General features: G+C 48.6%; 1 protein-coding gene across 5 annotated transcripts; it reads left to right on the forward strand.

Moving 5' to 3' along the window:
- The first annotated feature begins 876 nt into the window (after positions 1-876).
- Positions 877-22739, forward strand: LARP4 (La ribonucleoprotein 4). 5 transcript variants are annotated; one of them, XM_053967475.1, is made up of 17 exons: positions 911-976; positions 5631-5805; positions 6006-6153; positions 7279-7437; positions 7752-7827; positions 8328-8464; positions 8694-8797; positions 9782-9892; positions 10266-10319; positions 10920-11129; positions 11959-12062; positions 14684-14908; positions 15596-15644; positions 15847-16005; positions 16541-16662; positions 17486-17654; positions 17880-22739. In XM_053967475.1, the coding sequence occupies exons 2-17, from the start codon at positions 5755-5757 to the stop codon at positions 18342-18344; spliced, it is 2343 nt and encodes a 780-aa protein (XP_053823450.1). In that variant the 5' UTR covers positions 911-976; positions 5631-5754; the 3' UTR covers positions 18345-22739. The 5 variants fall into 5 exon arrangements, with proteins under 5 accessions (XP_053823452.1, XP_053823453.1, XP_053823454.1 ...); XM_053967476.1 differs by having other exon boundaries at positions 6009-6153; XM_053967477.1 differs by lacking the exon at positions 5631-5805 and having other exon boundaries at positions 877-976.

Below are 22739 nucleotides of genomic sequence, written 5' to 3' on the forward strand. Positions count from 1 at the left end.
TCGGCCCTTGTGATACCTGAGCTCAGGTGTGTCACACCCGCAGCGGGAGCCTTACCTGGGCAAGGCACAGAATGGACAATTTGGGCTCCGAGGGACTCAGCCAAGCCCTTCCCGAGAAGGAGCCAAAGCCAGGCCTGACTTCTCCAGGACACTGCCGTGGGTTCGTGCCCTGTCTGGAGGAAATCCTGATCCTGCGACATCCCCACCGCAGTCACGGCCCCTTCCCAGCACTTCCCCACCCGTTCCTGGCCGGGGCGAGCCCCGGCAGGGCCGGGATCCCGGGGAGGGTGGACGGGCAGGATGGGGGGACACCGGCAGGGGACAGTCCCTCAGCACCCCCGGCTCGGTGCCACCGGGCACGGGCGGGATCGCAGTGCCGGCGCTGCCCTGCTCCGCCGCGTCCCTGCGGGATCCGCGGGGCTGGCCCGAAAAATGGGAAAATCGGGGGAAAAAAAAGGGGTCGGGGCGGGAGGTGGGGTCGGAGCGGGGTCTGACCGTGGCGGTGTGTGCGGCGCCGGACGGCGCGGCTGCATACGTTTGTTGGAAGCATAAAGGCTTATGAGTTCTTTAATTAGAAAAAAAAAAAAAAACCAAAACAACAACAACCAACCAAAACCACCCCCCAAAACCCCAAATCCGAGAATTTTCCACACGGCGGCTCACGGCCCTTCCACTCCCTTCGCGGGGGACGCCGCTTCCCCCGCGCGGCGCTGCAGCCACCGCGCCCTCTGGCGGAGCCAGGCGGGGACGGCCGCACCCCCCCCCCACCCCGCGCACGGGAATGGTCCGTCCCGGCCGTGCCCCGGACGCGCTCGGTGCGCCCGGAAGAGGCGGCGGCGGCGGGCGGGGAGCGGGCGGGACGGGCCGGGCCGGGCGGCGCGGCCGGAGGCGGAGCCCGCGTGTCCCGATCGCCGCTCCGGGCACCGGGGAGCGCGGGCCCGCCGGCCGCGGCGGCACGATGCTGCTGTTCGTGGAGGTGAGGTGACGGCGCTGGGCCATGTGGCGGGAGGCGGCGGCGGGAGGCCGCGCACGCCGCGCCGGGGGAGGGGACGGGGCTGACACAGCAGATCCGGGGGCGGCGGCCGCGGGCGGGTGAGGGGGGTCGGTGGGCGCTCTGGAAGGTTCCGCCGGGGCAGGGGGCGGGGGAGGCGCCGCCGTGACCTTCGGGTGCCGCCGCGGCCCGGCCGTGAAGGTGACGCGGGACACGCGGGGCCTCCCCGAGGCCTCCCAGGAGCGGGCCCGGCCCGGCCTCTCGACACGCGGGGCGGCCCCGCGGGGCCGGCCCCGAGCGCGGCGCCTCGTTAATTGCGTTAATTAAGCACCGGGGGTGGTTTACGGCGTGGGAGGGTGGGGGGTTCTGCCGTTCTCCGGCGCGCCGGGTCCGGGCGGGACGAGGAGCGCGGCCCGGCCCGGCCCTGGAGGTCACCGAGGAGGGCGGGCGCCGTGTCCGCTGTGGCCGGGGATGGGGCTTCACCTGCTCGCGGCGTTTCACGGGTTCGGTGAAGCGGTTTTAGCCTTCGCTGAACGAACCCGGGTGGCCGCTATAAACTTTGCACCGAGTTTTGTCCCAAAACGTGCACGGAGCAAGGAGCTGCCGGGGCCGGGGGGAGTAAGGGAGGGAGCCGGGCGGGCGCTGGGCTGTGTCTGCACGAGAGGGTTCGGCTCGGGGTGGGGGTTTTTGCTCAGGGGTTTTGTTCGGGTGACGGGAGAGATGGTGCCGGTGGGCTCACACACAAACACCAACATGTGCTCCGCGGTTAGGAGCCTCTAAATAAAGCAGTTTGGGAGACACGCTCTCTTTCTTACGCGAATCACCTCAGTTCTGAGCTGAACGTTCCTTGGCTTCGCGGGGAGGACTAAAAGTTGTCCTGAGCGCCGTGACAGGCCTGGAGAATGAGGATTTGCAGCGTTCTGCTGGAAGAGGAACTGCTGGGGCTGATGGGAGGCATGAGCAGCTGCCTCATCCCCGGCTGAGCGAGGCGAGAGGCCCCGCGAGCGGCGGCTGCACGAGGCGGGTTCTGGAATGCAGGGATGGAGATGCGGACGGGAGCTGGAGCATAGCAGGGAGCACATGGCTGCTGCTGCTGGTGTGGATGGGAGCTGGAGCTCATCAGCGCTTTGGGAACTTTAGGATGGCCTAAAGCACAAACTCAGCTCTGATCTTTCTCTGATGGTGTTGGGAGTTTCTGTGATCTTCATTCTGGAAGCCTCAGTAATATTTAATTTTGAGTTCCTGAGGACCATCTGGACTTTCTGAAGGTTTCTTTTCACTGCCAGGACAGAGAACTGGAGCTCAGAGCTAGGTATCCTGGAAGGCTCCAGTTGGATGCCTGGGAGCAGACAGCAGCTTTATCTGGGGATCTTTGGGGATGCCTGGAAAATAAGGCACAGGATGGGTGGAAGTCCCGAGGTTTTCAGGGCGATTGGCTGAGTTGCTGTAGATGTCAGTGTTTGTTTTAAACTTGGTGATTGTGCCGAGCCCTTCACAGTGTGTGAGGGGGGAATTGGGTTTTCTTCAACGTCCTTTAATTCCAAATCTCTGCAGTGATGGCTGTGTAAGGGCTGTATAAGGCTCGTGCTGTTTCATACGTTTATGTTTGGGGCAGGGCTTTTTTCTCCCTCTAAGCCAGGATCTGTATGCTGTTAATAATAAATCGGTGCATTGGGAATATTAAAAAATACATTGAGAGAAATGGAATTGATAATGGGCTCCACTCAGATGGGTATGTGCTCCTAATTCCATATATTTGTAATTTACTGGGGAAATGGGAGTCTGTGTGTTTCAGGTGGGTGAAATGCTGCCCATGATGTTTCCTGGTTAGAAATCCAGGGCTGTGGGAAGCACTGAGTGTTGTTGGCCCTCTTGAGCAGGTGAGGCTTCCTGGGACCCCACATTGCCCCTGTTCACACTGCTCTGACACAGGCACCACCTTCAGACAGCACAGCTTGTGCCTTGGCTTTTCCAAGGGGTGGAGGAGGCTCCTCAGTGGGAAACCCTGCAGCTCCTGGTGGGAGGGATGTTCCTGTGACCACCGCAGTTACTGTGAGGCTGGGAACTCTTACCTGAAACCTGCCAGCGGCTCTGAAGGAGTTCTGCATGTGGGTTTGACACCAGCTTCTCCTTCTCCAGCCTTGAGTCTGCATCAGCTCTGAGGAGGTGATGGTGACTCCCCTCAGACAAGGGGGTCACACCGTGTCTGAGCCCCTCAGCCTCCCTACCTGCCTGTGCCCCAGCCAGCACAAGGCTTCTCTCAGCTGCCTCCCGTAGCTTTGCTGACCTTGGGGTTTTTCCATCTGCTTACGTTTCCATTTCTGGAAAAGGGTTAGTTTCCCCCCTCACAAGTTTGGTTAAATTCTCTTCTGGATTTTTTGCTTTGAATCTATTTAAGAGAGTTTGTCTACTCCAGGAAATCTGTCACAAGCTCAGGGTTAGGATTTTGGTTGCAGAATAATTTGAGTTAATATTAAAATCGAATGCTTTAAAACTCTTTGAGTGCCTGCATTTTTGTTAGCTTCATTGAATCTGGTTAAGTATAATTTAGATGTAATTACAATTAAAAAAATATCCTTTGCCGTGTTTCAGAATGAGAATTTTCATCAATAGCCAATTTTTAGGAGTTGCTGGAGGAGAATCTTTGATCCACATTTGCTGGAAGTAGTGTGAGCGAGCGGGGAAGCTGTGCTGAGGAGGAGAGCTTTGTCAGCTCGTGGATCCCAGCGAGTGTTCCCAACCTTTGTCACTCTGTAAAGCTTTAACCTCATCATGAAAGTTCCCGATAGCAGCTGGGAGGATCGTGCTGCAGCCAATCCCACAGGCTCGGTGTTTGTAGCCTCAGTTAAATAAGCAAGAATTGATATTTTGGCCTTCTCTTCTGAAGAGCCGCTGGCCAGGATGGAGCGATTTTGCTCATGGAGCGCAGCGTGAATTTCCCAAAAGCTGATGTAAATGAGGGACTTTTTATCCTCTGCAGTCCATGGGGTTTTGCTGTTAAGATGAGTGAGAACAGAGCTGCATCCTGCTGGGCTGTTACAGCTCGCTGTTTCTAGCACAAGGGGAAGTGGCCCACACTCTCTTCCAGGTGTGTGTCCCAGCCATCGTGTTCATCACTTCATCAGAGTTGCTTTTAGTCCCAATCACCTCCAGAAATGCAGTAACCACAACAAAGTGTTTCAGTTTCACTTTATCACATTTATTCCTGCAAATTACTTTAGGTCTGAGCTCAATGCTACCCTTAGAGATGTAGGTAGTGAGGCATAGTTTATTTTTAGAAAAGAATGAATCATCTCCTGGATGTGTCTTGTTTCTTTTTGCTTTGTTGAGAAGTAAGTTCAAGGAGCTGCTGGCTCTGGGTCCGTGAGCAGGAGCCCATGTGGGCAGGTGATGCTGCCCCAGGAGTGACCAGAAGCTGAGCAGAACTTAGTTTGGAACTGCTGAACTGCAGTGACGGAGCCTGTGGTTGCAGCAGGTTGCCGAGTTTTGCTTTGCAGGTTGTTTTGTTGGGGAACAACTACTCTGAAATCTGCAAAGGGAAATACACGTGTGTCCTTTCACCCTGAACTATTTCCAGTTTCCAGCTCTGCTCCTGGGCAAAGATTAGCGGGAGGGGAAGACTCTGTTGCTATGTGGATTAAATCAGTTGTGCGTGGGGGGGTTTGCATCTCAGAGCTTTGCAAAAACCGTGGTCTTTGTTTTGCTTCTCACACGGTTGTCTTGAACTTCTCCAGTTTTTGGAGGCTTCTTGTTGCTGAGCTGGGGCTTGTCCTTGCAGCAAACAGCTCTGGCACGAGGTGTGACCTTGGCAGAGGAATTATCTCTAAAGCTATTGCAACTGCTTCCTTATCCTGTGCCGTGTGTTTGAGGCCTGGTAGTGAGCCACTCCTTAACTTCAGAATCCAGGAGCCTGGCCTCCAGCATATCCAGCTTGCTTATCTGTGTGTTTGTGGATATGAGCTGGATTAATGGCTTTCACCTTTTAAAGTCCAGCAAATTGCAGCAGTGAAGCGGAGCATCGTTCAGTGGCTGGAGGAACAGTTATAGCTGCTTGTGGGGTGTTGGGATATCTTGGGGGGAGAATTTTTGCAAAAGGATAGTTTTGTTCACTACCCTGTAACTATACTTATTATTTCACTGTGTGAAAGGAGCAAAAGCCATGTTTTTCCTCCGTGCTGCTGCTGGATTGTTGGATTCCTCACCCAAAATGCCTTTGAGCAGCTCTGGGAGAGGGACCTTGAAGGACTCTATCTTGTGCTGTGGGAATGAGCGTTTCTCTGTGTCAGGTGCCAGGCTGGAGTCTTGCAGTTTTTCTTGTCTGTTTCATTTGTAACCCTTTGACTCTAATTATGGTCCTTGTTGCCCAGACCCAAGGTGAGAAGATCCTGTTCTCTCCCCAGCAGGCTGGGACGGTGTGTAAGTTTGTCTTGGCAATTCAAAACCTTTAATCTCCTTGGTTACCAGTCTAAGGAAATCATTAGTGTTTGTTGATGTGTGTAAGATTCCTGGGGGAATGGGGTAAGTTCAGGAGGAATCCTGGCACAGCACAGGTGATGCTTGGTTAGTACAGATGTCACTAATTCCATTAAGTTATACAGTTTCTTCTCCTTGACATATGTTTTTTTACCTTCCTTTCTAGGAAGGGGTCTGGAGGAGGGAAAATTTCCCTTTCTGGTGAAAGGGGACTGGAGCATTATGACAGTCAAGTCTTTAAAAGCTTATGAGTTCCCAGAGTCCTTGCCGAGTAGCCGCTGCCTCCGCTGATGTTGTCGGATGTCAATAAAGAGAGGTTGAAGGCAACACTTCTAATGGAGGTAGAAACGAAATACTTGGAAAATACCAAGGATTTTCCTGTTTTCATTAATAAAAAAATCACATAGGTGCTTAATAGCTGGGTAGACACTTGAGATGTGGAACTCTAGAGACAATCACTAAATTCGCCTGTATTTTCTGGCTTGACTTCTGAGGCTTCTCTGGGTTGCTCTAACTAACCAAAGTGTTCTGACCTCTTCAGCAGGTAACATCGAAAGGTGCTGGCTTGAACCCCAACGCAAAAGTGTGGCAAGAAGTGCCCCAGGGCAGTGGTGAGGCCGTGCCCCCCACCAATGGCACAGAGCACACGTGGCAGGAGACCGCAGCAGCCCAGGGGACTCCAGCCGAGGGTGAGGTGTTGGGACAGGGGTCGTGATGGGGCCCCTGCTGGGGGACACTCGGGGAGTTCAGCTGTGAGGAGCAACCTCTGGCTCTTGCCCTTGAGGCTGTCAGTGCTGATGGAGCAATGTGTGTGCAGGGGAGATGAGAAGGCAGCAGGTGGTTTGTAAGGGTGGTGGGTCTCAGCAGTGGGCTCTGGTTCAGGAAGGTGTCTGAGCTCTGCTGGAGCAGGATTCGGGGGCCCGGTGATGACCAAGTAACGCGCTAAGAGGGGAACAGGCTGCTGAATGTGTAGAAATGGATTCATGACATTGCTGCACTTGAGCATGCACTGGACCCTGTGAACAGGAAAATGACATCTGAGGGCCACCTGCAATCCTGGGGAGCTGAGGTGCTGCTGAGAACTGTCAGGAGCATTTGTTCTGTTCAGACCCTGTGCAGTAGCCACGGTTAACTCCTTTCATTCGGGCTGTTCCATGCACTGCAGTTCCATTCCCATCCTTATCACACAGGCAGTGTCCAGAGCTAAGGATCCAACTGGTTTCACTTGTTTGGCTCAGACTCGATCCAGGGATGTAGCTAAGGTGACTCAAAGCGTGGCAGAGGATGCAGAAGATTCCCTGCAAAACGGTTTAGTAAAAGTTAGGGATAAAGAAGAGAACATTCAGCTTGTGTGGCCTTGTCAAAGGTTTCTGGTAAGTCAGCAGAAGTGAGGAGAGAGCGCTGGGTTTGTGCTTTGCCTGACAGAAACTCATTTGTCTCTTCATAACAAAGTGAAGCAATTGAGGCAGTGTAAGCAATTTTCATCCCTTGTTTTTAGGAACCTCGCTTAAATATTTTAAATTTCATGTGGAAGGACTGGTTTTTAGATTCTCTTGCCACTTTGAGGATCAATTTCAGGGTCCTTTATTTACTTTTATTTACTTTTCTCTGAGAGCCTAGTGCAAACCTGATCTTCCTGAAATTAGAGAGGTCAAAGTTCTATCCAACACAAAGTCTAAGAAAAACAGGCTAAGGTTAGACACTCTCAGGTACAGCTTTTTACAGTATTTAATGTTGGTAGCCAGAATTTTTCAAATGGGAAATATGCTGAAGCTGACAGGAGTTTTCCTGCTGCTGGTGTGTTCCTTTGCCAGGTAACATAGAGATCTCAGAGGACAGCTGCAAGCAGTATGAAGTGATGTATTCCCCGTCCTGTGAAGCCCCAAGGAATGGCACAGGAGTTGATGAGGCGTCAGCAAATGGAATTGTCCTGGCGACTGAAGATCTGGGATACCAAATCTATGAAGTGTCTGGTGAGTGTTAAAGTTCAAAAGCTGCTGTCAGTGTCTGTAACCCCCCTGGAGCTGCTTTGAGTCTGGTGTGACCAGGTTGGAACTCTGATATGTCCATGTGTATCCAAGAAGCTCCAGTATGGCCTCAACACGTGGCCAAACAGGTGCAAAGTGGGATCAGAGTCATTTTGAGAGTGTCTTTGAGCATCTTGGCTGAGCTTTTCCTCTTGGTCCTACCCAGAGGGATTCATTCTTGTATTCTGCAATGAGATGTGTCCTTGCCTGCTCTTGTTGCCACGAAAGTGGGAGCTGATGGTGGATGTGATCCCTTGCAGGTGATGGCAGCTCCACTGTGTCCACAGAAGACATTAGAGAATGTTTGAGGAAACAGCTTGAATTCTGCTTCTCTCGGTAGGTGCAGTTAACTCAGCCTGGTATAAACCATTTATTAAATAATCTTTGGCAAATATCCCTCTTCTTGGCTTGATATGTACCATCATCTTGATAAAAACACAAACCAAGATTTGCTGATGTGCTGTAGAAGCCCTGTGGCACCTTCCAGCTGTTCCAGTGCTGACTGTGCAGCTGTGTCCTTGGATGAGGATGACTTCTGTGCTCCACAGTCATAAGATGTTGAGATCATGTACTGAGTGGCACCAGAAGTCTTTTTGGCAGATCCTTTTTGCAGACTGACGTGTAGGACACTGGAACTTCATTAAGTTTTTAAAATTATCTTACTCTGTTTTGTGTTGATTTGCTGGGATTTGTTCCAGGAGAGAAACTATGAGGGTGTTCTGGTTGTGAATGGTACTGGTGAATATTTATTTAAGCCTGTAATTATCCTCTTGTTTTGAGTCTTCTCTAAGTCAGGTTCAGGATATTTATTTAATAATAATTTTATATCTTTTTAGAGAGAATCTTTCAAAGGATCTCTACTTGATGTCTCAGATGGACAGTGATCAGTTCGTTCCAATATGGACAATTGCCAACATGGAAGGGATTAAGAAGCTGACAACGGACATGGATCTTATTCTTGAAGTTTTGAGATGTAAGTCTGGGACTTTGGGATCTGTACCAGTAGCACAAAGAATCCTTCCATGCTTCAGAGGGATGTTGCAGTCTCTGAGCTGGTTATGGTTTGTTGTTCTGGTAAATGGTGACAGGAACTTTACTGAGTAGGAGGCTCTTCCAAACTCCTGAATTTTCATTCTTTGTTCCAAGTTCCATGAGAGAGTCTACTAGTGCTGAGATGTCCAAATTTTATACTTTATTTTCAGCTTCTCCTATGGTACAAGTGGATGAAAGGGGGGAGAAAGTCAGACCAAACCACAAGCGATGTATTATTATTCTCCGTGAGATCCCTGAAACGACACCTATAGAGGTAAATAAAGAGAAAGGAAATAAATAACTGTTACTGGTTTTGGAAGGTGTTTTCAACAGGGCTTTAAACAGCACCAGGAAAAGGTCAGCTGGTGTTTAATTGGATTATACACGGATATTTTTCTTCTAGACCACATCAGTAACTTTTTCCACCTGGGTGCAGTGTCAAAACAGCCAAAACAAAAACTTATTGTCATTATCCCTTCCCATTGTTTACCACTATATTTAAACCTTCTTAAGTAAACTTTTTTTTCCACTGAAGCTGAGCTAGCTCGGCTTTTCTGGAAGGAAGTTTGAACTGGTTTCTTTTCAGATCCAAAAATAAATCAGTCCAGGGCATAGCTTGGAATTCAGGCTAGATTTTTGTCACAGCAATAACTTTACTTGAAGTCAGACAGTTGTTTTGGCAGCAAGAAATGTTACTAAACATTTCTCATTCATTGAGCCCCAGCGTGAGCTGAGCTCATTATGCCCGAGGAGGGAGGATAATAAAATTCCTCCTGATACTTGGCGAACAGAATGATTTAGTTCTTTGTTTTTTAAGGTTGTAATACATGGTGTTTGTCTACCAGCATTTTTAATGAGTTCTTTTAATGCAAACTTTGAGCAGCTGCTTGTCCCTCTCTTTACAATCTGATTATTGCAAAGCTGTCAGGTTGCCTTGACTTAGAAATATTTCATGGAATCATTGTTGTCTCCATGACTCTGCTGATCTAAAGCCACACTTCTCCTACTTGTTTCATATGAAAATATCACCAGGTCTACACAGATCTTGATTTTCTTACCAGCTGTGGCTGCTCTGTTTTATCTTGGGAGCCCAGGAGGCTGAACTGGGATTTGTGGGTTAAGAAGCAGGTAGAGGGTGATTTGGTCAGGGGAATAAGAAAACATCCCTGGTCACGGGAGAGCAGAGCTCAGGAGCTGGAGCATAAACTGGGGTCACTTTATTGTTCGCTGTACAAGGGCCCTGAACTTCTCTCCCCAGGAGGTGAAGGCTCTGTTCAAGAATGAGAACTGCCCCAAGGTGATAAGCTGTGAGTTTGCTCACAACAACAACTGGTACGTTACATTCCAGTCCGACACAGACGCGCAACAGGTAAGGCTGCCTTCCTCTGACACCCCAGCTTTCATCCCTCCCCTGCTCAGGGAAAGTGCACTTGTGCTTCCTGTAGCTAAAAGAAATATTTATTTACTGATGCCCTTTTTGTTGTTTTAAGAGATTACTGGCAGATTCTGGTTAATGAGACCAAAGTTGAGAGATTGTGGGCTTGTAATTCCCTTGCCTGGCTCTTGCCTTGGCATCCTCCGGCCATGACTGGCACTAGAATCCTGAATTTGAAGCCTAAATGAATTTAGCTGGGCTCACAGGGAAGCACATGACTGCACATTTGTGTTAAATCACGGAACATCCTTTGGGAAGTACAATTTTATCAAGATATTCTAATGTTGATCTTTTTTTGTATCTGCAGGCGTTCAAATACTTAAGGGAAGAAGTGAAAACCTTTCAGGGCAAGCCAGTAATGGTGAGGCTGCTTTAGCTGCTGTTTCTGTTGGGATTGAATTGTGTTGTTTCTGTTTGGATGATGGTGACCGTTTGTGGGGGGTGAACCAAGGACTCAGCAGTGGGATAGTCCATAACTCTGGCTCTGGAGGCTGGAAATGGGAACGAGGTCATGGGGAGCTCTGACAAATTACAGCTCAGTGGCTGCTGGTTACTCACAGCACTGCTTCCCAGGGGGGGTGAAATACATTCCTGTGCTGGCTCCCCTTCTCCACTTGCCCCAGAATCTGGGTTTGCAGAGCTCAGGAGAGGGATCCCTGCCACTGCAAGCCTTGAGTTGGCTGCTGCACAAAGCAGGCTGGAGCAAAGTGCGTGTACTGTGAGAGGAGCTGTCATGACTGGAGTCTGGACAGTTCCTGCATTTATCTCCAGTTTTACAGATCACCCAGCTAAAGCAGCGTGTGTCCTTCCCCTTATCACGCTGTGGGGATACGAGCTGGACTGATTTTATCAGTTTTTATTCATAAACAGTAATCAACCTTCACATCCCTGCAGCAGGCAAGAAAGACTCCACGTTCTTCTTTTCTCCAGCTGACACGTGCTGTGATTTGCTGTCTTGCAGGCCAGGATAAAAGCCATCAACACGTTTTTTGCTAAGAATGGTTACCGGGTCGTGGATTCCAGTGTGTATCCCCAGCCCGTGCAGACCCAAGCCCAGTTTGCCTCCCCCCTGTTTATGCAGCCTGTATATAGCCCTCAGCAGTACTCGATTTACAGCATCGTGCCTCAGACGTGGTCTCCAAATCCTGCACCTTACTTTGAGACACCACTGGTGAGTAACAGCTGGTGAGAAGGGGGAGGAGGAGTGTTGCCCTGATTTTTAAAAGTGTTAAGTTTTCTTTTATAGTTCTTTTTGAAGTTCTCATAAATCTTCTTTAGCCTTCTGATAATCTTTACATATTTGAGAGTCAGAGTTCCCACACAATTTCATGTAGAAATAGAATAGTTTACACATTTCTCTGTGGGTAGAGAGAAATGATGGATTGATTGATTGATTGATTGATTGATCGATCGATCTTTGGACCAGTGTGGTTGGAGAGGTGGTAATTCCATCCTCCAATCCACGGTCACCTTTAGAATTCTATAAATACCAGATGTTTGAATAAAACTGGCTCTTTTTCTCTTTTAAACTTACCAAGCTTCTGTGTACTCATTTTGTGTCCAATAGTGACAGAGGAGCCCAGCCCATCAGGGATGGTTTGGTTAGTAATCACTAGGGTGAGTGGGTGTTCCAGGTTTCTTGGTCAGATCCTTCTGTTTTATGACATTTATGTCACAGCCCTGATAAAGCAACACTGTCAGAGGAGCTGCCAGTCTCACCATTGGCTGCCATGTATTTCAAGGAATTTTGGTGTGAAATTCCATTATCCTGCAGCTTGTGTTACTGGAAGAGCCCAAAGTTTTCCAGGAATGGGGGAACTCTGCTAAAGCAGATGCAGACTGTGAACCTGTGGGGATTTGGCTGGAGTAGTGAGTTCCCACCACAGCAGATGCTGTAGCCCAGTGTGAAATTACAGCCATGAGTAACTGCTGAAGCTGATCATTAATCTGCAAATGTTCTCTTTGTAGCTCGGCCACTGAGTCTGTTGTGTCTGTTGCAGGCCCCGTTTCCCAACGGTGGATTTGTGAATGGCTTTAATACACCAGGATCGTACAAAACAAATGCTGCTTCTCTCAGTATAGGTCGCCCATTCCACAGGAATCGGTAAGAGACTTCTGCCAGGGGTTTGCTCCTGCAAAACTGACACTGCTGAGATCCTCAAGTGTTCCTTGCACGTCACATGCAGTGCTTTCTGATGGGACCTCATTATTTATTTTGTTTTATCAATTATGTGATGTTTTTCAACTTAATTTACAAAATGAAGTAGAAGGCAGCAGCTTAAGATCCTAAAATAATGGACACAGTGCTGGAGAGAGCCAAGGTAACTCTTTTAAAAGCCTCAGAGGAATTTTTGCAGACAAATAACTAACTTCCTCCTCAGGTCATACTTGTAATTATGTTTGTTATACCCAGATTATAAACTCCTGCAGCACAACATAAGCCTTTCCTGCTGGGATCAGGCTTGTGGAGCTGCTGGTTCCTGCAGTGGGAGTTGCTTGTCCTGACTGCTGCGTCCAACTGCTTGATGCTGGGGCTGTTCCTGTAATTTATTTGCTTTATCCCCATCTTTCCTGAGAGCTGTAAGAACTTAGCTCAGATACAAACACCGGGGAGGAGGAAACACTTCGTCTTGCTGGAGCAATTGCTCTGTGAACACAATGGAGTTGTAACCTGTGTGTGGGGGTGGGAGTTGTTTGTGTGCAGCACTGGGCTGGGATCATGGGAATTGCTGTTGGTATTGTTGGAGAAATCAGTCGACAGCTGCCAGGGCCGTGAGTGGGTTTGTGGTGCAGTTCAGGTCTGTGGCTGTTGGCAGAAGGGGAACTTCAGGCTTTGGTCTGTGGTGACTCAGCAGAGTCTTAAACACAGACTGTGGAACTGGGAGCGTGACTGCCTGGCAGATGGAGCAGCTGCTCCAGTTGCAGCTGCTCAGCTCCCAGCTCACATCTTGACAAAGGTGGTTTGGCTTTTTTTTTTTTTGCTTTAAGTTGTGCACAATCTTAAAACCTGTAAAGCTCTGAGGTATATGGAAGCACAGATGCTGCAACTGTGCAAGAACTGTGTGTATCCGAGTGCTAGCACCTTGAAATGCCTCCTTGTACATCACATCTGCATAACCCTAAGCTTTTTAAATCCTGGTTATGTAAAGACTTCAGTTTGTAAGACTTGTGTGCCTGAGGTTGCAGCTTTAGGGTCAGTGTGTGCAGGTCCTGCCGGCCCAGTGATGATCAAGTATCGCGCTAAGAGAGAACAGGTCACAGCTGGGGGCTGGGCAGCCTGTGCTCCCTGCTTGTCCTTCCTCCTGCTCTTCCTTCCTTCTGCTCACATCATTTCTCCTCCTTTCTGCTCTTTTTTTCCCCTCCTCCTTTATCTTTCCTTGTCTTTTCTGCTTTGCTCTTCTGCCCAGACAAGACTGTGGCCTTCTCGATGACGGGTAAGATTATGAGATCTGAGGGCTGAACAGTGACTTGAGAATATGCCATTTTGAGAACAACTTGGACAAAATGGAAGAATTCAGTTGACTTCGCTCCACCTCCTCCCTGTGGTTGTTGCTGATGGGAAACTTAAACTTTATTGGGCCCTTAAAACTGGTTCTTGAATCTGGGAAATGTGAATTCATCTCTGTTTAGCAAATCTCCTCCTGACCTGCAGAACAGCTTGTTTGGAGAGTTTATCCAGCTGCTGCTTTTGGGTTTCTGTCCTGACCCATTAAATCTAGTTTGTTTTGTGATACAGACAGTTAATGGTTAACTGCTGGAGTTTTCTCTGTAGCTAAACATTTGTTTAAGCCACTTGTATTTATTTTGCGCTGATTTGTTGCAACATCCTTGTGGGAAAGGGAGATGGAGGAATTGTACTTTGACTGGCACTAGGAGAGTTTCTTCTGATTTAATGGAATATTATAATGGGGTTGTTTAAAAACAGCAAGTGTGCAAAATCCTCCTGCTGCCCTTAAATTATGAGATGTGCAGAGTTTACCAAAGGAGAGAAAGTTTAGGTTCTTGTCTTTGAGCAGTGCTGCATGAAAAACCAGTGAGGGGCAAAAGTAGAAAATAGTTGAAGACACCTAAGTGCTGCTCCAGAAAACTGTTCCATATTGTGCTGGATCTGAGCTTTTCTGGAGAATTCTGCATTTAAGACCCTGAGCCTGAACTTGCAGCAGCACTGAGAGTGCAGAGCTGTGTCTGTGCTCAAAGGAACCGCAGCTTTAAATGATCGATACTGGGGTGGAACATTTGGGGGTTGGGAAGTGCAGAGTCAGTGCTGAGGGTTTGGGAATGGGAGCAGCCAGGCTGAGCCTGGCTGTGCATGGTTGGGCTCAGCTGCCCTGGCCTGATCTGCCATGTTCAGTCACTCTTGGCCATGTCTCAGTTCAGTTTGTTTGCCTGTGGCCAGATCAGTCTGTTCCTTGGCCTTGGCTTATTTCTGCAGCTCCATTTCCAATGCCCTGTGCCAGTGCTGCAGGCCCAGACAAAGGCAAAATTCCTCTTTGGGTTCTTCTGGCTCTTCTGCAACCCCAGGGTTTTGGGATTTTTTTAAAGTTGTTTGAGGTTTTGGAGGTCTTTTCCCCTCCTGGGTATCTTTTGGGCAGCAATCTCAAACAGGAGTTGTGGTGCTTGCTGAGCAGCTTTTCTTGTCAGCTGTGAACCAGCTGCGGTTGGAGGTGGTTCTGCTGTGGTTCCTCAGCACGGGGGGATCCCTCAGCTCCCGCTCTGTGCCTGCAGGGTGAAGCCCCATTTCCGCTCCTCCAGCAGCTCGGAGCACCCGGAGGGGCCGCCCGGCGCCGGGGCCCTGCCCATGGGGGACCTGAGCAGAACCAGCTCAAGGAATTTTGTCATGGAGCGACACAGCAGCTCATTAACTGGGCACCAAGACCAGGGGTATTCCCAGAAGGATTCTCCCACGGCACAGCTGGAGCAGAACGGCGATTACGGCGTCGGCAGGGGCAGGTAAAGGGCTGTGTCCTGTGTTTGCTGTCACACAGCAGCTGGGACTTGGCTTGTGTGAGCCAAAGGTATCAACCATCAGCACAAAATATGTTTCTGTAAGGAGCAGCCATGAGAAAACTGACGTTTAAGTAAGTCAGGAACAGTAAATGCTGACTTGGGAGCAGGAATGGTTCCAGTTTCACTCTCCAGCTGGTAGCTACTCTGACAAACAGCTGGCAGTAAGACAGTGAGGTGTTTTTATTTTAAAGTAACTGATTTGTTACCAGAATTAAAACAGATGTTGAAGTAAAGTTGGCATCTGTGTTGCTGTAAATAAGTAAATCCTTGGTTGGGAATTTGATGCTCCTCAGTATTTTAAGATTAACTGTTTTTATCTCTTTTAACTCAGGGTTTAGACAGTTGAAAGGGCAGATCAGTGAGAAATCAGACTAATAAGTTTATTACTATAAAATAATTGTCCCTGTGCTTGCTCAGATGCTCATGCAGGGAGCTGAGAAAGAGGAGCTGTTTCCATATTGACTCTTCTCCAGCTTCTTCCGAAGTTGGAACTTTGACCCCTCGTGAGGAGGGAGAACATCCCAGAGCCACGCGTGGGGAAGGCTCAGCAGGCAGCAGTGGATCCCCTCACGCAGAGCAGTGCCCAGTGCAGCTGGGTGGCTGCACTGACTGGTGTTCTTGTCTTTAAAGGAGGAACGTCTTCAGAGGTCGGAGGAGACGGGAGGACGACCGGGTTTCGGTAAGTTCTGCTTCCCTTTTTGCAGGGAGTCACACAGAGTGCAGAGTGTTGGCTTCCCAGTTACTGGAGGAATGGCAGAGTCCTTAAATCCTCAGATTTTGTTGGGAGTTTACAGTTTTTCTAGGAAGCTCCCTGACAGCTTGCTCAGGGCTTTCAACTGCCCGGTGTTATGACTCTAGTAACTTGTGTTTTCCCTCTCCAGAGACCTCAACCTTCAGCAGAAACAAAGACTCAGACACCAAAGTTTGACTTGCTTGCATCCAATTTCCCACCTTTGCCTGGCAGCACAGCAAAAATTCTGGGAGAGCCTGTGCTGGAGAGCAGGATGTCCGACATCGTTAAAGGAGTCTGCAAAGAGAAGGTGCCTGGTCTTGTCTCTGTACACACACGAGCAGATCTGGGTGCTGTGACTCCCTTTTCTCTGTTAAGGGCTTGGTGTGTTAGAGCCACGTATTCCAGTGCTCTAATCCCAGGCTTTAGTGCATTTTCCCAGGTTTTTTGTGGGAATGCAGCTAGGGCTCATGCAGTTGTGCTGTTGTAAACTCAGTGATGTTTAGGAATAAAGCGGGCAAAGGAGGAATGTTGGCTGTTGGAGTAGGAGCAGTTTGGTGGAGTGTGGGCAAGGGATTTTTCCAGATAATCCCTTCTTTGAGCTGGTGGGACTAAGCACTGACATTCTGGATGATCTAGCCTTAGTTCTGGTTTCACCCACTGCTTGTTTTGCCCATATAAAGAGGTATTGCTTTAGAAGTGACGGTCCAAAAGAAATAAAATTGCTATCATCAGGACTTGAGCAGCCTTTGGGACTACCCCACTTCTCAGATGTCTTGCAGTGCCATATTGTGGAGCAATTTGAATATCGTTGTGTATTTTGCAACTTTCTCCTCTGTGTGCAGGAAAGCAAAGACTCCCTGTGCCCCTGCCCGGCTCCTGCTCCGGAAGAACAAACGCCCAGCGCTGCCCAACCGCCCGTGCCCAGCGTGAGCTCCCCGAGCCAGACTGAGCCTGTGGTGCTGAGGTATGCAGAGAACATGGACGTGCCATGGAGTTGTGGAGTGTCCTGAGCTGGAAGGGACCCACAGGGATCATCCAGTCCACCCTGGCCACGCACAGACATCCCAACAATCCCACCCTGGGCATCCCTGGGAGTGTTCTCCAAATGCCCCATGAGCTCTGGCAGCCTTGGGGCTGTGCCCATTCCCTGGGGAGCCTGGGCAGTGCCTGATCCCCCCCCGGGAGAACCTTTTCCTGACATCCCACCTAACCCTCTGCTGACAGAGCTGCACTGGTTCCCTCGTGTGCTGTCCCTGGTCACAGGGAGCAGAGACCGGAGCTGCCCCTCGGGATGGAGCTGCAGCCCCCCATGAGTCTCCCCTCAGTCTCTTCTCCCCTCTTCTCTTCCCCAGAGCCCTGAGCCACTCCTCCAGACCCTGCCCCATCCCCTTGTCCCTGCTTTGGACCCTCTCCAACAGTTTTAGATGTTTTTGATATTGTGGTGCCCAGACTGCCCCCAGGACTGGAGGTGAGGCCACCCCAGTGCAGAAGAGTGGGACAATCCCCTCCCTCACCTGTCTGGCAGTGCTGGACCTGATGTCCCCAGAGCCTGGTGACCCTTTGGGCTGCCAAGGCGCTGCTGACTCATTTGCATGTTCTAGCAAGGTCTCTCATCAGTGTATGGCAGTAATGTTGGGTGGTATCTTCTCCAGAGGCCACCAGATGGAAAGAAGAGATAAGGGTGGGAATGGCTGAGCTGTTCTGTTCTGCACTTGAGACTTAAAGGAAATAATCTCTGAAACATGAGCATTGGTAGGTTTTAATTTGAATTGCTGTTGGTTTATCAGCACGGTTCAGCCAGAGAGCAAACCAGAAGAAGTGTCTGCTCCAAAGGACGTGGCTAGCCCGGCTTCTCCGCCGGCATCCGTCTGTCCCATCAGTGCTGCAAAGCCACCGAGGACAAACACCTCCTCCCCTTCTGCTCAAGCAAGTGCAGCTCCTGCTCTGTCGACACAGGTAAGGCCCAGAGCAGGGAATGGGAATGACACAGGAACATTCTGGGAATATTCCCATTCCCAGAAATGGGAACACATCCCATTCCTCCGGGATGTGCTGATGGTGCACCTGGGAGCTCCCCTCTGCTCGCTGTGCGTGTTGCTGCTGTCGTGCCGTGGCTTCGTGCCCGGGATGGGCTTGGGAGGTGGTTGTGGTGCATAAACCTCGCTCTCCTTGCTCCCAAAGGAGCCTCGCAAGCTCAGCTACGCCGAAGTTTGCCAGAAGCCCCCAAAGGAGCCACCTCCAGTCCCTATCCAGCCTCTGAGGGAGCACCGCACCAACATCGTTCCCCCTGCCAAAAATGAAGACAGCGGTACATCGGAGAAGGCTCCGGAGAAGGCTCCTCACGAGAGGGCTGAAGGTCGAATGAAGGATTACTCCGGGTTCCGCGGCAGCGGAGCTCCCAGGGGAGCTGCTGGGAAAATCAGGGAACAGAGGCGCCAGTTTGGACGCAGATCTTCGCCTCAGGGAGCGCCGCGCCGCGTGGGCAAGGAGCAGTACGTGGGCAAGGAGCAGTACGTGGGCAAGGAGCAGTACGTGGGCAAGGAGCAGTACGTGGGCAAGGAGCAGTACGTGGGCAAGGAGCAGCACGTGGGCAAGGAGCAGTACGTGGGCAAGGAGCAGTACGTGCCACCCCGGTCACCAAAGTAACGCTGGGCCAGCCAATGATTCTCTGTTTAACTTGAGCTGTGGACTAAAAGAGCAGCAGAGAGACTGAGGAGGGAAGGATTCGGGAAGGGGAATACTGAACTTGGAGCGTGGCTTGTGTGGAGAAGTTGTGGAGGGTCCGAAAATTCATCTCTAAAAGTGATTTCACAAATGCTGGAGGATTCCAATCACTATAAATATAGAGATTATAATTTTTGTATTTTTGTTTTTAATTTGCAGAGAGTTTCCTGCTTGAAATCAGCTTTGGGATTGTGAAAGTAGCGTTTTGACAAAGCGAAAGAATACGAGTTGACAAATTAACCTGTCCCTCGGTGTAGGAGGAAAAGGATAAGAGAATATTATTTTTGGAAAATGAGCATTTCTGTAAAATTAGGACTTTTTTAAACCTATTTAACGTTTGGCTTGTGGGCTGGTGTGTCTGCCATGGATGGCCTGGCATTGCAGAGGCCTCTGCAGCAAGCCAGAACTGTTGTCATCACTTAGTCACTGATGATGAAAACTGAATGTACTACTGCAGTGTAACCCATGTGTTTCCAGCTTGAAGTAGAGTCTCTTGACCTTACTAATATTTCATTCAGCAAGCTTTTTAAGGTATAAGTTTTGCAGGATACTGGATTGTAGATGAGAGTGTGTGGACAGCAGAAATTGTCTCGTAGATGCAGTGGAAGGAGGCAAAGGGAGCATGTGAGAATCTTTATTATGCCCTTTCTCCTCGCCTCCTTTTGAGGGCAACTCCTTAGGTTTGGGGTTTTGTTTGTTTGCTTTTTCCCTCTCTTGTTTCTTTCTCTAATTTCTTTATTACAGACTTTAGTGCATTTTTCTTGGTGTGTTTTCCTGAGGCAGCCCCCAGGGTAGGACGGGCAGGTGGCTACACAGCACCTGGTGTTACCTGCACAGGTAAGGAGCCTGGAATTCCAGCTGCAGATGCTGAATTCTGCCTTGCAGGTGGGAACTCTGCCCACTCACTGTCATCTCTGGATGGCTGGGCAGCAAACCAGAGCTGTGGCTGGGTTTTCTCTGTGCTGACTCTGGATCAGGCTGTTGGCTGCTGTATTGCCAGAAATCAGGGTTTAGACTCCTGGGAACTCATCGTTTACAGCTGATGTCGTAGCAACTGACTCGTTTTTAAGTGTTTAAAGTGGAACTAAAGATGCAGAGTTAAGGAAATCCCCTCGTGTTCAGAGAAGCTGCTGGAGCAGTGGCTCCTTGCCAGCTGTGTGCTGACTGAGTTTGCAACACTATTGTGCAGTAAGTGGTTAAGTTCCAGGGTGATTAATGACCGAAATAGGAACATTCAGCGCATTAATCTGCCAAAATCAGCATACCAGGGTTCAAAGTTCTGTATAAAGTGTTAGGGAAAAGTAGCTTCCAGCAGTAAGAATCACATCTTTATTTTTTCCTCTCTTTTTTTTTTTTTTTTTTTTTTTTTTTAGTGAATAGCAAGTGTACAAATTTAAAGTTGTAAGTTGTGAACACTGGAAAATTCAATTGTGATATATTCCGTAACCATCTTAGTAATATATGCTCGTGTTGCCATAGAATGAATGTAAGTGGCAGTTAAAATAACTGTGAAATTTTTCATCTTCTGATTTCTTAGCCAGATAACCCTTGGCAACTTGGGCCTCAGTAGGAATTCTCTATCAACTGCTTGGAGAACACTCATATCTATTTTTATAAATATATATATAAAGCCAGAGTTGTCATTTCTCTAACTTATTATTCAGCTTGGCAATTGCTTTGAGTTGATTCATAACACAATATAAATGTATTTATGCAGTTAACTGTTCATTTCTAGGCATGTTACAAAGAGAGAGTCAGAGAATCATCGATTGGGCTGAGTTGGAAGGGCCCCATTGGGATCATGGGGTCCAACTCCTGGCCCTGCACAGACACCCCAAAAATCCCACCCTGTGCCTGAGAGCGTTGTCTAAATGTTTCTTGAGATCAGACAGGCTTGGAGCTGTGACCCCTTCCCTGGGGAGCTTTTCAGTGCCCCTCTGGGGAAGGACCTTTTCCTGATCTCCCCCCTCAACCTCCCCCAACTCAGCTTCCTGCCACTTCCTCGAGTCCTGAAGTATGTATACATATATATATTTATGTATGTGTATATAAACCCCAAAATCACTATTCACTTTGAAACTACCTGTACTGGGTTTGGGAGGTTTTTTTTTTTATAATTTAGTAAAAAGAATCGTTGATCACATCCACAATTTAGGGATTCTTACAGACCCTTCTCCCTTTATTTTGATAATGCTACTCTCATTGGAACGATAGGGAAGTTTAAATATTTAATGTCAAAGTCCTGAAATGCAATGAATGCAAAGTTTAATTCGTTTTAAAGGCTCTAAACAATTCCTGCAGCCAAACTGGAACAAAACAAGCCTGGAGGATGGTTCGTGGCTGTTTAGGGGAGAAGTGTTCTGGGCTGTTGAGGGAGTGCTGGGATGCCGACAGCTGTTGGCTCTTTGGAGGAGGAAATTGAGAGGGAAAAGGGGCTGGTGCAGATGTGGCTCAGAATTCCTGACCCAGCGTCAGTGACTTGCTTGTGCTGAGAGGACCTGAGTGGTGAAACGGAACTTTGTCATTGATCAGATGTGGGAAAAGCCAACCAGCTGTGGCTCCATCTTCCTGGTGGGGTGGTGGGAAAGGGGTGCTCGGTGAGTCCTGGGGGTGTTCCCAGCAGCAGCAGGTCGTGGCTCTTGTGCAGGGGATGTAGGTCAGCCTGTAACTGTTGGCTTTTCCCAGCATTTCCAAACTTCTCTCAGCTTAAGGCGCTTGGAATGATTAATTTCACACCTGCGTGCAAGGATTTCATGTGAGCGTTTCCCTTCCACCATTTCCAGCTGTGGTTTGGGGTTTGTTTTATTCTTTTAAAAAGCTTTCTATTCTTTTCTGTGCAGGGGGAAATTCCCAGTTGGATACAGAGGCTGTGAAACTGTTGTGGGGTGGGACCTGCCAGGGACCGGCTTTGCCTTTTCCTCTCGTGCTGGGCTGGGGAAGGATTTTGTGTCTGTCCCCACCAGTTTACCTGTTGGGCAGACTGGGGAAACTGAGCCAGAGGGGTGCTTTGGAGCCAGACCCACTGCTGGGGCAGCTCCTGCCTTCATGGGAGCTGGTCCCTGTCACCGGGCTCCAGGTGCTCTCCAAGTGACCAGAGCTCTCCGTGGTTCCCTCTGGGTGTACCCTCACGGGATAGGAATTGTCCTGCTCTGCTGATACTCAATACCAGGAGGTGCAAATCACACCTTACTTTCAGTTTTAGGAACTGTGACTTGTTTTCAGAGTTGTTGACTTCCGTTAGGGACAGAAATACACTCCCCAGTTCAGCTCTTTTCCAATTTACTGCGTGTGGAAAAGATTGGGGCACTCTCTCGTGCTTCTGCTGGGGAGTGAAAAGAAGAAATTCTTTGCATGTGATAGTAAAATTAAAAGTGCAAAAAATTTTGTTTCTTTTGATTTCTAACATTAAGTTAGTTTTATAGTATCTTACATTCCTGCTCTTGTTGTTTTGTTGGTTTTTTTGTTGTTGTTTTTTTGGTTTTTTTTAATTAGCCTGGCACAGTATGATGGTGCAGTTTTAGCTGTAGGAAAAAAAAAAAAAAAGTAAAAAAGTAACCCACTATTAACCAGAAGAGAAAGATGATACTGTGGCAGATCAGTAGCAAATAAGTGACTTAATCAATGCTTTACTGTAGTTAAATAGCTATGGCCTTACTACTTTGTCAATATCAGCTTAATTGTCTTGAAACTGTCCGCAATTTTTACTGTTCCCAGGTGAGTTTACCTGGGCTGAGATATCTGGTATGTACAGATGATATTTTAAATTTGTAAAATGCACCATTGTATTACAGATGATGCAACAGAAATGCACTTCGGGGGGAAATGGCTTCTGATGAGTTTTTTTGTAAATCCTTGATTACTACAGATATGCAATAGAGTTTTTGTTTCTAATTTTGATATTTCCTTCTGAAACGTAAGATTGTTGCCATTAATCTGAATGATTTATCATGCTCTTCTTTGCGTGTATATATTCCATATAGTCTGAGCTTCCTTTAGGATGGTACATAATTTTGGGTTGTTGTAGTATTTTAGTTGGCTCTTCTCTTCAGTGCCTTTAGTGCAGGCACTTCAAGAGGTTCATTGAGTCTGTTTTTAATGTACAGTTGGGAGGACTTGAAATGGAGTTAAAGCAACTTATTTCTGGGAAAAAAAAAATCCATCTGCAAACTAACCTGTAACAACTTTAAAATTTTATATTTAAGAACCAGATGTTTATTTTTATGGAACTTCAGTTATGGATACAGTTTCCAAAAAAAAAAAAAAAAGCAACTTCAAATGTAAACAGACTGTGCATAAATGGGTTTTGTTCTAATTTTT

Source organism: Vidua chalybeata, chromosome 30, assembly GCF_026979565.1.
Source record: "Vidua chalybeata isolate OUT-0048 chromosome 30, bVidCha1 merged haplotype, whole genome shotgun sequence".
NCBI lineage: Eukaryota > Metazoa > Chordata > Aves > Passeriformes > Viduidae > Vidua > Vidua chalybeata.

What these genes read in the sequence shown, in the direction of transcription:
- LARP4 (XM_053967475.1), top strand. Translation starts at nt 5,755, where the DNA reads ATGTTGTCGGATGTCAATAAAGAGAGGTTGAAGGCAACACTTCTAATG. An exon ending in AGGCAACACTTCTAATGGAG is followed by an intron (nt 5,806 to 6,005) that starts GTAGAAACGAAA and finishes TGACCTCTTCAG; the next exon opens with CAGGTAACATCGAAAGGTGC. An exon ending in TACGGCGTCGGCAGGGGCAG is followed by an intron (nt 14,909 to 15,595) that starts GTAAAGGGCTGT and finishes TTGTCTTTAAAG; the next exon opens with GAGGAACGTCTTCAGAGGTC.